At 51.4% G+C, this 13,826-nt stretch overlaps 1 protein-coding gene across 1 annotated transcript in view; it reads left to right on the plus strand.

Moving 5' to 3' along the window:
• Window positions 1–13,826, plus strand: part of LOC136579726 (phosphatidylinositol 3,4,5-trisphosphate 5-phosphatase 2B-like) — a 92,170-nt gene that overhangs the window by 37,297 nt on the left and 41,047 nt on the right. The window contains exon 5 of the mRNA XM_066579789.1: window positions 11,540–11,735. Coding sequence (XP_066435886.1) covers window positions 11,540–11,735 — 196 coding nt within the window. The remainder of the gene's footprint in view (window positions 1–11,539; window positions 11,736–13,826) is intronic.

Below are 13,826 nucleotides of genomic sequence, written 5' to 3' on the forward strand. Positions count from 1 at the left end.
TTCACCGAACAAAGGTGGTTGGCACAGCGGGAACCCCACTTTACCAGTTCCAACGTGTCCCAATTTACTACCGGGTTGTGCTCCCGGAGCCAGGGGAGGCCTAGGACGACGTCCACAGACAAATCTCTCATCACTAGAAAGGTGCAGGTTTCCACGTGTAAGGCTCCTATCGTAAACCTTACTTCAGGGGTAACCAGATTAACCACCCCTGCTTGCAATGGAGTGGAGTCCACTCCTGAAACCAGAATCGGAGTCTCTAAACGTAACAAAACCCCGGACAGATGAGCAACGAAATTGAAGTTAACGAAATTAGCCGCAGCCCCAGAATCAACGAAGGCTTGCCCAGTATGGTGGAAGGCATGAAATTCTAGGGTGCAAGGCAATAACATTTTGGACAACACAGGGAGTACCTTGGCTCCTAGACAGTCCCCCCGACAACTGCCTAGGAGCGGAAGTTCTTCCTGCCGTGGCTTCTTAGCGCAGGTTGCAATGCGGTGACCCAGCTCCCCACAGTAGAAGCAGAGGTTCTTCTTCAGGCGGTAATCCCGTCGTTGCTTGGGGTTCATGGCTCCCAGCTCCATGGCCTCGGTGGTGGAAGGTAAAAAGGTCGGGTCAGTCGAAGAAGTGGGCGTGGGGAGTGGGGTGGTTCGAGCGGCGTGTCTGGCCCTCAAACGTCGGTCGGCTCGAATAGCCAGCGACATGGCTTGCTCCAGGGTTCTGGGCTCCGGGTGGGCCACGAGTAGGTCCTTAAGACCTTCAGACAGACCGGTCAAAAATAGGTCTTTTAGGGCGGCATCATTCCACCCGGATTCCGTACAATGTTGGCGGAATAGAGCGCAGTAGTCCTCCGCCGTCTTGCGACCCTGTCGCAGGGCCAGAAGCTTGGAGACTGCGTAGCCGGCCCGGTCGGGTTCGTCATAAATTTGACCCAAGGCGGAAAAAAAGGCGTCAAGGGATAGTCGGGTGGGAGAGCCGGCTGGTAACGAGAAAGCCCAATTTTGGGGCTCTCCCCTCAGGCGGGTAATTACGATTCCCACCTTCTGGTATTCAGTACCAGAGGAGTGGGGGCGGAGATCAAAGTAGAGCTTGCAGCTCTCTCTAAATGCAAAAAACTGACCTCTCTCTCCGGAGAAGCAATCCGGAAGCGTGGCTCGAGGTTCTGACATTGTTCCTGGAGCGGAAGAGGGCTGCCTGGGACCTGCAGCTGCCACTTGTTCCTGTAGCTGCAAGCGGGCTGTTAGGTCCTGGGCAAGGGTCGTAAGGACCTGGACCTGGTTCGCTAAAGCCGCCACGGCCTCCATCGAGGGGCTCAAAGTTGCCGGGCGGAGGCAAGGGTCTGACCTTCGTTCGGCCAGTGTTACTGTCAGGACAGTGTCCGGGATATGGGGGTCCCTGAGATATCCCGCAACCCCTGTCCCTGCCTACTTGCCCCCCTGGGCTAACCCCCAGGGCGACAACTGGGCGGCGGTCCCTACCCTCACTAGGGAAGCGGGACACGGGAAGACAAACAGACACTGAGACAAAACAACGGTAGAATGGTCAGACGATCCGGGTTGGCAACAAGAGGGTACGCAGTACGGAGGGGTCAGGCAAAACGTAGTCAAGTCCAAAAGCAGGTGTCAGAAAAGCCGAGGTCACAAAGAGCAGTCAGGATAAACGCGGGTGCAGCTGGAGAACCAAACTAACACTGGCAAGGCCTGAAAGGAAAACACACCTATTTAAATGCTGTCAGTGCTCCCGCCCCAGAAGCTGATTGGGGCGGGGAGCCTGACAGCAGCAGGGCTAATCAGGGCGGTGCTGGGGGCACGCCCCCAGTCTTGCTGCACAGACAGTTACTAGGGAAGCCAGCCTGGTAGTCAGGCGACTAGAAGCACCAGCTGCCTCCCTAGCAACCCGGCGGCGACTAGTCTTGCAGCGGCCCGGGGAGATCACAAGAACCGGGGCACCTCTACGCCGCGCTCCTGTAACCCGGGTGGCAGGACCGGTGGTGCGGGCACGGCGGCCCCGAGAGTTGCCGGTTCTGACAACATGTAGGTTAAACTCCCTGTGGACCCACTGCCTGGGTGGGTGCCAGGAAGCCACCGGCGGTACATAGAAATATCCCATTGCATTGCCCAACACAGCTGAGGTAGTAATGTCGTGCGTAATACAGGTGGGCTTCGGCCCACACTGCATGCCCCAGTCAGACGGGTTCTTTAGAAGTGTACAGATGTATTAAAAACTCAGTGTGCACCTACAGCATGGGTGGCTCCCTGGAACCCACCGGCGGTACATAAAAATATCCCATTGCATTGCCCAACACAGCTGAGGTAACGTCAGCTGTAATGCAGGTGGGCTAAAAATTAATTTGATTACACTGTAGGCGAGGGCCCACAAAAATTGCTGTATCAACAGTACTAATGTACATCCCAAAAATTGGCCATGGCCAGCCAAGAGGGCAGGTGAAACCCATTAATCGCTTTGGTTAATGTGGCTTAAGTGGTAACTAGGCCTGGAGGCAGCCCAGTGTAACGAAAAATTGGTTCAAGTTAAAGTTCCAATGCTTTTAAGCGCATTGAAACTTATAAAAATTGTTCAGAAAAATTATTTGAGTGAGCCTTGTGGCCCTAAGAAAAATTGCCCGTTCAGCGTGATTACGTGAGGTTTCAGGAGGAGGAGCAGGAGGAGGAGGAGGAGGAGGAGGAATATTAGACACAGATTGATGAAGCAGAAATGTCCCCGTTTTGGATGGTGAGAGAGAACGTAGCTTCCATCCGCGGGTGCAGCCTACGTATTGCTTACGTATCGCTGCTGTCCGCTGGTGGAGAACAGAAGTCTGGGGAAATCCAGCCTTTGTTCATCTTGATGAGTGTTAGCCTGTCGGCACTGTCGGTTGACAAGCGGCTACGCTTATCTGTGATGATTCCCCCAGCCGCACTAAACACCCTCTCCGACAAGACGCTAGCCGCAGGACAAGCAAGCACCTCCAGGGCATACAGCGCTAGCTCAGGCCACATGTCCAGCTTAGACACCCAGTAGTTGTAGGGGGCAGAGGCGTCACCAAGGATGGTCGTGCGATCCGCTACGTACTCCCTCACCATCCTTTTACAGTGCTCCCGCCGACTCAGCCGTGACTGGGGAGCGGTGACACAGTCTTGGTGGGGAGCCATAAAGCTGGCCAGGCCCTTAAAGACTGTTGCACTGCCTGGGATGTACATGCTGCTCGATCTACGCACATCCCCTGCTACCTTGCCCTCGGTACTGCGCCTTCTGCCACTAGCGCTGTCGGCTGGGAATTTTACCATCAGCTTGTCCGCAAGGGTCCTGTGGTATAGCAACACTCTCGAACCCCTTTCCTCTTCGGGAATCAGAGTGGGCAGGTTCTCCTTATACCGTGGATCGAGCAGTGTGTACACCCAGTAATCCGTCGTGGCCAGAATGCGTGCAACGCGAGGGTCACGAGAAAGGCATCCTAACATGAAGTCAGCCATGTGTGCCAGGGTACCTGTACGCAACACATGGCTATCTTCACTAGGAAGATCACTATCAGGATCCTCCTCCTCCTCCTCCTCCTCCTCAGGCCATACACGCTGAAAGGATGACAGGCAATCAGCCGGTGTACCGTCAGCAGCGGGCCAAGCTGTCTCTTCCCCCTCCTCCTCATCCTCCTCATGCTCCTCCTCCTCCTCCTGTACGCGCTGAGAAATAGACAGGAGGGTGCCCTGACTATCCAGCGGCATACTGTCTTCCCCCGCCCCCATTTCTGAGCGCAAAGCAGCTGCCTTTATGGTTTGCAGGGAATTTCTCAAGATGCATAGCAGAGGAATGGTGACGCTAATGATTGTAGCATCGCCGCTCACCACCTGGGTAGACTCCTCAAAATTACCAAGGACATGGCAGATGTCTGCCAACCAGGCCCACTCTTCTGAAAGGAATTGAGGAGGCTGACTCCCACTGCGCCGCCCATGTTGGAGTTGGTATTCGACTATAGCTCTACGTTGTTCATAGAGCCTGGCCAACATGTGGAGCGTAGAGTTCCACCGTGTGGGCACGTCGCACAGCAGTCGGTGCACTGGCAGCTTAAAGTGATGTTGCAGGGTGCGCAGGGTGGCAGCGTCCGTGTGGGACTTGCGGAAATGTGCGCAGAGCCGGCGCGCCTTTACGAGCAGGTCTGACAAGCGTGGGTAGCTTTTCAGAAAGCGCTGAACCACCAAATTAAAGACGTGGGCCAGGCATGGCACGTGCGTGAGGCTGCCGAGTTGCAGAGCCGCCACCAGGTTACGCCCGTTGTCACACACGACCATGCCCGGTTGGAGGCTTAGCGGCGCAAGCCAGCGGTCGGTCTGCTCTGTCAGACCCTGCAGCAGTTCGTGGGCCGTGTGCCTCTTATCGCCTAAGCTGAGTAGTTTCAGCACGGCCTGCTGACGCTTGCCCACCGCTGTGCTGCCACACCGCGCAACACCGACTGCTGGCGACATGCTGCTGCTAACACATCTTGATTGCGAGACAGAGGAGGAGGAGGAGGAGGAGGGTGCTTTAGTGGAGGAAGCATACACCTCCGCAGATACCAGCACCGAGCTGGGGCCCGCAATTCTGGGGGTGGGTAGGACGTGAGCGGTCCCAGGCTCTGACTCTGTCCCAGCCTCCACTAAATTCACCCAATGTGCCGTCAGGGAGATGTAGTGGCCCTGCCCGCCTGTGCTTGTCCACGTGTCCGTAGTTAAGTGGACCGTGGCAGTAACCGCGTTGGTGAGGGCGCGCACAATGTTGCGGGAGACGTGGTCGTGCAGGGCTGGGACGGCACATCGGGAAAAGTAGTGGCGACTGGGAACTGAGTAGCGCGGGGCCGCCGCCTCCATGATACTTTTGAAGGACTCAGTTTCCACAACCCTATACGGCAGCATCTCAAGGCTGATGAATTTTGCTATGCGGACGGTTAACGTTTGAGCGTGCGGGTGCGTGGCGGCGTACTTGCGCTTGCGCTCGAACACTTGCGCAAGCGACGGCTGAACGGTGCGCTGAACTACACTGCTGGATGGGGCCGAGGACAGCGGAGATGAGGGTGTGGGTGCAGGCCATGAGGCGGTAGTGCCTGTGTCCTGAGAGGGGGGTTGCATCTCAGTGGCAGGTTGGGGCACAGGGGGAGAGGCAGGGGTGCAAACCGGAGGCGGTGAACGGCCTTCGTCCCACCTTGTGGGGTGCTTGGCCATCATATGTCTGCGCATGGTGGTGGTGGTGAGGCTGTTGGTGTTGGCTCCCCGGCTGAGCTTTGCGCAACAAAGGTTGCACATCACTGTTCGTCGGTCGTCAGGCGTCTCTGTGAAAAACTGCCAGACCTTAGAGCACCTCGGCCTCTGCAGGGTGGCATGGCGCGAGGGGGCGCTTTGGGAAACACTTGGTGGATTATTCGGTCTGGCCCTGCCTCTACCCCTGGCCACCGCACTGCCTCTTGCAACCTGCCCTGCTGATGCCCTTGACTCCCCCTCTGAAGACCTGTCCTCCTGAGTAAGCGTTGCACACCAGGTGGGGTCAGTCACCTCATCGTCCTGCTGCTCTTCCTCCGAATCCTCTGTGCGCTTCTCCCTCGGACTTACTGCCCTTACTACTACCTCACTGCAAGACAACTGTGTCTGATCGTCATCGTCCTCCTCACCCACAGAAAGTTGTTGAGACAGTTGGCGGAAGTCCCCAGCCTCTTCCCCCGGACCCCGGGAACTTTCGAATGGTTGGGCATCAGTGACGATAAACTCCTCTGGTGGGAGAGGAACCGCTGCTGCCCAATCTAAGCAGGGGCCCGAGAACAGTTCCTGGGAGTGTTCCCGCTCCTGAGCAGGTGTTATTGTAGTGGAGTGAGGAGGCTGGGAGGAAGGAGGAGCAGCAGACAGAGGATTCGGATTGGCAGCAGTGGACGGCGCAGAACTGCGGGTAGACGATAGGTTGCTCGAAGCACTTTCTGCCATCCAGGACAGGACCTGCTCACACTGCTCATTTTCTAATAACCGTCTCCCGCGTGGACCCATTAATTGGGCGATGAATGTGGGGACGCCAGAAACGTGCCTCTCTCCTAATCGCGCAGCAGTCGGCTGCGACACACCGGGATCAGGAGCTCGGGCTGTGCCCACACCCTGACTTGTCCCTCCGCGTCCTCGGCCGCGTCCACGTCCTCTAGGCCTACCCCTACCCCTCAGCATGCTGTATTACCAGTGATTTGATTTCACAGGCAGGAAATAAATTGGCGCAAGACTGCAGGCCAAATATAATTTTTGCCCTTTTTGGAAAACGAAAGGCCCCACTGCCTCTAGTGAATGAATTATCTAAGTTTAATAACTGTGCTGTGTCCCTGCTAATGTGTCACAGAACGTGAAGGTAGCAGAGTTATTATAACTCTTGGAGAGTAGGTATTTTTTTCCCAATTAAGGAAAGCAAATGGCGAAGCCAGCAGTAAAGCGTAGCTGGGTGCGTCTGATTTAGCAATGTTGTTCACGCAGCTCACACGTGTCCACCGCCCTTAGGACGGACAGAGGCTGGACAAATAGATTTGTTTTCAGTTTTTTTCCACCAAAAGGCAGCACTGCGTATATTCAATGAACATGAGAAGTTTAATAACTGTGCTGTGTCCCTGCTTATGTGTCACAGAACGTGAGGGTAGCAGAGTTATTATAACTCTTGGAGAGCAGGTATTTTTTTCCCAATTAAGGAAAGCAAATGGCGAAGCCAGCAGTAAAGCGTAGCTGGGTGCATCTGATTTAGCAATGTTGTTCACGCAGCTCACACGTGTCCACCGCCCTTAGGACGGACAGAGGCTGGACAAATAGATTTGTTTTCAGTTTTTTTCCACCAAAAGGCAGCACTGCGTATATTCAATGAACGTGAGAAGTTTAATAACTGTGCTGTGTCCCTGCTTATGTGTCACAGAACGTGAGGGTAGCAGAGTTATTATAACTCTTGGAGAGCAGGTATTTTTTTCCCAATTAAGGAAAGCAAATGGCGAAGCCAACAGTAAAGCGTAGCTGGGTGCGTCTGATTTAGCAATGTTGTTCACGCAGCTCACACGTGTCCACAGCCCTTAGGACGGACAGAGGCTGGACAAATAGATTTGTTTTCAGTTTTTTGGCACCAAAAGGCAGCACTGCGTATATTCAATGAACATGAGAAGTTTAATAACTGTGCTGTGTCCCTGCTTATGTGTCACAGAACGTGAGGGTAGCAGAGTTATTATAACTCTTGGAGAGCAGGTATTTTTTTCCCAATTAAGGAAAGCAAATGGCGAAGCCAGCAGTAAAGCGTAGCTGGGTGCGTCTGATTTAGCAATGTTGTTCACGCAGCTCACACGTGTCCACCGCCCTTAGGACGGACAGAGGCTGGACAAATAGATTTGTTTTCAGTTTTTTTCCACCAAAAGGCAGCACTGCGTATATTCAATGAACATGAGAAGTTTAATAACTGTGCTGTGTCCCTGCTTATGTGTCACAGAACGTGAGGGTAGCAGAGTTATTATAACTCTTGGAGAGCAGGTATTTTTTTCCCAATTAAGGAAAGCAAATGGCGAAGCCAGCAGTAAAGCGTAGCTGGGTGCGTCTGATTTAGCAATGTTGTTCACGCAGCTCACACGTGTCCACAGCCCTTAGGACGGACAGAGGCTGGACAAATAGATTTGTTTTCAGTTTTTTGGCACCAAAAGGCAGCACTGCGTATATTCAATGAATAACAACTGTGTTGTCGCCCTGCCTATACAATTCTTTCCCTGCAGTATCAATGGAGGGTGCAATGGTCTGCAGAGGCGATTTTGAGAAGCAAAAAAAAATGCAGCACAGCTAACAGCAGCCTGGACAGTACTGCACACGGATAAATATGGCCCTAGAAAGGACCGTTGAGGTTCTTGAAGGCTACACTCACTCCTAACACTCTCCCTGCCTATGCAGCACTTCTGTCCCTAATGCCAGGTGCAACGGTCTGCAGAGGCGATTTTGAGAAAAAAAAATTTGCCACTGCTAACAGCAGCCAACACACAGCTATCAGTGGCCCTAATAAGGACCTTTGGGGGGTCTTGAAGCCTACACTAACTACCAATTCTTTCCCTACAGCAGCTCCGGTACAAACAGCACTGTCCCTCATCTAACTCACACCGCATCTGAGGCGAACCGCGGGAGGGGCCGACTTTTATGTTCGGGTGACACCTGATCTTCCCAGCCACTCACAGCAGGGGGGTGGTATAGGGCTTGAACGTCACAGGGGGAAGTTGTAATGCCTTCCCTGTCTTTCAATTGGCCAGAAAAGCGCGCTAATGTCTCAGGGAAGGAAGTGAAAATAACCAGAACACCGCATGGTGTTCGTTACGAATAACGAACATCCCGAACACCCTAATATTCGCACGAATATCAAGCTCGGAAGAACACGTTCGCTCATCTCTATTGGCTAGACATTTTCCTTCAAGATTTTCTGGTAGAGAGTAGAATTCATGGTTTTGTCAGCTATGGAATATATATCACCCAATCTGTGATCCCCACAGCTTTAGCCAACTACTATCATTTTGATGTGGACTGCTGTGTTAGCTTTATGTCAAATGTAATGGGGCACATGTATTCCGGGGCGTATTTATTCACTCAACAGAACGTTGTATTAAACACTTTGGTCATCCACTTATTTCTTGGCGATTGTGAGATGAGCCTACATGTTCTTCTTGGTTAGCGGTTCTTTTCTCCCCCTATGCCCAGTCACTTTTAGTCATTATATCATGACCACTGATATTCTCTGGAACAAGGAAGGCCTGCTTGCTGTTCCTTAGATATCTCCCTTACTTGTTCTCCACTTCTAGGAAGTAGAGTTTTTGGTTTGGTCCATTTTTCTCTATTTCAGTCCTACAAAAATAGATAAACTCCAATTTGGAATAATAAAAAAGTCCCAATGAATCCTGAAGCGAAACAAAATGAATAAAATAAAAAGTACAGAAATCACAAAAATGACAACATTTTTCTCTAGGCATCAAAGCCCAAAACAATCCCAGTCATTACAATTGAATGCAATCTTAAGTCACCTTTCACAAAGCAAACAAAAGCTGTCTTCTCCATCCCTTTACCTTCTGTTCAAGAACTGAACAGATTAGCATCAGATGGAGAGAAATGTGCTTTATAGAATGCTAATCAGGCACAGAACACTATCTGAATGAGCATTATCCATCTCCCTGCTTCTAATTTTCAAGAATTTTTTATACAAATGAATGCAAATAGGAAGATGGTACAATGCCTCTACAGCGCCACCTATTAGAAGGCAGCATTCCTGCAAGTCAGTGTGTGACCTTTTAACAGGTCTTAGGGCGCCCACCCACTGGCGTTTTTTTTCCCTGCGAAATTCGCTGCATTTTTTTCTCTGCAGGGGTCTATGGGACTTGTAATGTTAAAATCGCGATCGCGCAAAATCGCAATTTACCGCGAAATCGTGATTTTGCGCGATCGCGATTTTAACATTACAAGTCCCATAGACCCCTGCAGAGAAAAAAATGCTGCGAATTTCGCAGGGAAAAAAAACGCCAGTGGGTGGGTGCCCTTAGACTGGAAATGTAAGCCAAAGCCAGAGTCTTCTCCAGAAGGAAAAGATAACCATGTACAGACAGCTGTTTCAGGATTTGTGCTGCTCATTAGTATACAGTAGGTTGCTGGCTGGCTGAGAGGCTTATGACATGGGTCTGGAGGGGTAAAGTTTCTCCTTAAAGGGGTTGTCCCGCGGCAGCAAGTGGGTCTATACACTTCTGTATGGCCATAATAATGCACTTTGTAATGTACATTGTGCATTAATTATGAGCCATACAGAAGTTATAAAAAGTTTTTTACTTACCTGCTCCGCTGCTGGCGTCCTCGTCTCCATGGAGCCCGCCTAATTTTCGCCGTCTAAAATGGTCGAATGGCCAAATTAGACGCGCTTGCGCAGTCCGGGTCTTCTGCTTTCTTCAATGGGGCTCGGTGTAGCTCCGTGTAGCTCCGCCCCGTCACGTGCCGATTCCAGCCAATCAGGAGGCTGGAATCGGCAATGGACCGCACAGAAGAGCTGCGGTCCACGGAGGAAGAGGATCCCGGCGGCCATCTACATCGGTAAGTATAGAAGTCACCGGAGCGCGGGGATTAAGGTAAGCGCTGAGCGGTTTTTTTTTTACGTCCCTGCATCAGGGTTGTCTCGCGCCGAACGGGGGGGGGGGGGGGGGGGGTTGAAAAAAAAAAAAAACCGTTTCGGCGCGGGACAACCCCTTTAAGGAGAGCACCTAGTAGGTGTGAGGAGACTTATAAGGCCATGTTTGCTGCTTTGAGAAATTTATGCAAATGCGAAGAGGCAACTCTGCCAGCCAGCAACTGTACACCAATGAGGGGCAAACCACCAAATAGTCTGTCTGCATATGGTTATGTTTTACTTCTGGCGAAGACTCTGGCTTTGATTTATATTTCCAGTCATTATTACAAGGCTTGTTAAAGCGTCAGACATTGACTTGGAGGAATATTGCTGTGGAGCAGTGGTTCCCATAGTGGTCTATATGGATCCCCAGGGGTCGATTTTGACTTGCTGAGGGTCCATGTCAGGAAGAAATTTTTTTTTGGGGGGGGTGTATGAAATATAAATGGGGGTCTACGTGAGCGGACTCCATTTAGGCAGGTCATCATCAACATTTAGGCATTCTGTAAATGACATAATACACCTTATACAGATTGTGTACATAATACTTATAATAAACATAGAAATTACTTATCTCTTTGATATTTCATAAAATTGGAAAAGCTATCAAAAACCTTCTTGTGATAGTCCATAATGCAGGATATGCAACAGGTACGCACACAATACATTGCTGCCGGTATGAAAACTTTGCACATGAACATAGCACACCACAAAGCAGATGGGTATAGTTCGTGCAAAACTTCTATCGTTCTGGCGACAGACAAAACAGCCCTGCGCAGGAGCTAATTTACCTATAAAGTTTCTACTGCGCATCATTTTCACGTGATCCGCCAGAGCCCAAGAGGTTTTGCGCAAACTGAACATATCTGCTTTGTGGTGTGCTATGTTCATGTGCAAGTTTTTACAAGTTTTCATACCGGCAGCAATGTATTGCGTGCGTAGCTGTGGCTTATCCTGCATTATAGACCATTGCAAGAAAGTTTTTGATAGTTTTTCCATCTTCATACCTCGTGCAAACCTCAAAAATAAATGCAAAAGGTGATTTTTAGAACTATCTCCAGATTAGATCCCACCCAATTCTTGCAGACCCCCTCCCTTGCACGTCCTGCAGTTTTTAAATTACTACCCTAAGGGCTTAGTCATGCGCCCGTGTTACTGCAGGAAGGAGATGGCCACACTTCAGGACGGACATCTCTCTGCAGCGCCGGAGGAAAGAACATGTGACCAACTTCATTGCCGGCCATGTGTTCTTTCTTCTGCGCTGCGGGGAGTCGTCCGTCCTGAAGTACGTCCGTCTTCTTCCTGCAGGGTCCTCCAATGAAAATAAGCTCTTGATGGAGGTTCTAATTAATTGGAGGGGATTGTGCTTTTTGGACACATATTTGTCAAGTCTTTCTTTTAGAGGAGAATCTGTGCAAATGTTCATGCTGGAAAGACAAAGTTTACACCGATTCAAGATGTGGTTCCTCCCAATACGATGGGTCACATAGAACCCATAATGCAACCTTACAGGAAAGCCAGCAGGCTACAAGAAGGCAAGATCTAGACCAATGTGCTCTGATGGCAGAATTAGAGAAAGAGTGCAAGAATCTTGACAGGTTAGTGGTATTATTACAGAAAGCAAATGACAAATATGATAAAGAGCTCATCCCATCATAAAAACTTGTGTCAATATTTTCTAATATTGCATATTCATTTAAATATAAACATAATGTTGACATATAATACAAAGTTAAAGACCGTGGTTGAGCCTCTCTGTGTCAGTTGATATCTGAATATTAACTGTAATATATGTACTTAGAGGGGGATTATAAATAAAAGAATGAGAATTCCTTATATGTGGCTATAGTTCACAAAGGAGACACAATGTAATAACTCCTATATCTGCAGCATTACTATATTGCAGGGAAAATTAAGATACAGTCACGGGCTGGAGCGGGAGGGGTCGTGGCCCCTTTAGGAGGAAGCCCGGCATGACTCGTGGGGCCAGATAGCCGTAGTCAGGAAGGGGTTAATATTGGGAGGAGGTGGGGGTAGAAATTGCTAGTAGATAGGTGGAAAGTGTCAGGATAGGTGGAAAGTTTAGTGGGAGGGGGGTTATATAAAGTGGGGGGCTTCGTGGGTGGTCACCTTGGAGAGGAGATAGCAGAGAGTAGAGAGTGAAAAATCCAACCTGAAAAATGGAGAACGTGGAGAAGATGCTGAAGGAGCTTAGGTCAGCGGCGAGCCGGTATGGTCCAGACTGGTTGCAGGCTCAGGTGGCAGGAGTGCTGGGTAGCGGAGCAGCAGCGGCAGCAGCAGCGGAGGCAGCGGGACCATGTGAGCCGGAGCGGAGGTCACGTTGGGCAAGACCACCTGAGAGACTGATAGAGGAGGACAGCGCTCCCAGGGCTCGCCGGCGGCTCAGGAGTCCCTCAGGGGACCCTAGCAGTTCTGTCTCCCTCCCCAAGCCTCGGGGCAGGGAGGCGCAGCTGCGGAAGAGTCTGTTACAGCGGCCGGTGAGCACGGCGGGCAGGACCACTCGTTCCCGTCGGGGGCCGGAGCCTGCGGCGCCGGACCTCGTACAGCAGAGTTCCAGGACGGATGTCTCCCCTGGTGATGTACCGGCCGGGGGAGTATCTTGCAGCAGTTCGGAGAGAGCAGAGACGGCTGTGAGGCAGCGGCAGGGAGAGGAGGAGAGTCAGCACGGTGGCCCCTGTTGGTGAAGTGCCGGCCAGGGGGCGGACCGGGTCCAGCAATAGCCGACGACAGATCCAGGAGGGATCCGCTGGGACTGGCGTGGGCAGGCTTCGGTCCGTCGTGTTCGTTCCACAGCGGGATGAAAGACACCAGGAGCAGGACGATTCGGATGGGACCAGTAGCAACGCGGATGTCCAGGACCTCGCAGGGCCAGCTGGTGGGGACACAGCCTCCATACAGCCAGGTGAGCATGGCTCATTGTCTTGTCTGTCCAATGATGCATTTGTGGGTCGGTTAAGGGGAGCAGGTGTTAATGTGGGGGAGGATAGTGTTTTAAGGGGGATATTTGGGGGTGAGTTAAGGGAACTTATGGGTAATGTTCGGGAATTGTTACAGCGGTGTGAAGGGGGCATGGGGGCGGGGGTTGGGGCCCCGTCCCCGGTTGCGTCGTGGGTACCACAGGTCGCTAGAAAGGAAGTGGGGGTCGGGGGTAGCTCTGGGGTTACAGAGGGCTCAGGTAGCGTGCGGAATACTGGGGTTACTGTAGCGGTTCAGACTGAAAAGGATGGCGAGGCTATTCGTCTCGACGATAAGGCTCGGGGAGAGGTGTATGTTTGTTTTGAAGGTCCTTTGGGGGCGCACCTAAAGAAAGAGGTTAGGGAAAAAATCTGGAGGGACGAGTATGTTGAGATTTTTTCCTTGTTGCCTCTGGAGAAATTTAATTTGGAAAAGGGGAAGCGGACTGAGACTAAAAAAGACGAAGAGGAGAAGAAGCGGTGGCGGCTTATTCCTCAGACATTTGCAAATTGGCTACAAGCCTTTGCAATACTAGCGGGGGGTGATTGGGGAGAAGGCGCCGGAGAATTGTTCTGCGCTTTTTTGTTATTTGGACTCCATCGGGGAGGCGTATAGGACTTATTATGGGGTCAGGCATGGTTGAGGTATGACGAGCAGTTTCGTCAGCGTAAAGCGGTGCATCCCAGTATCCGTTGGGATCATAAAGATATTGG

This window comes from Eleutherodactylus coqui, chromosome 10, assembly GCF_035609145.1.
Source record: "Eleutherodactylus coqui strain aEleCoq1 chromosome 10, aEleCoq1.hap1, whole genome shotgun sequence".
Classification (NCBI taxonomy): domain Eukaryota; kingdom Metazoa; phylum Chordata; class Amphibia; order Anura; family Eleutherodactylidae; genus Eleutherodactylus; species Eleutherodactylus coqui.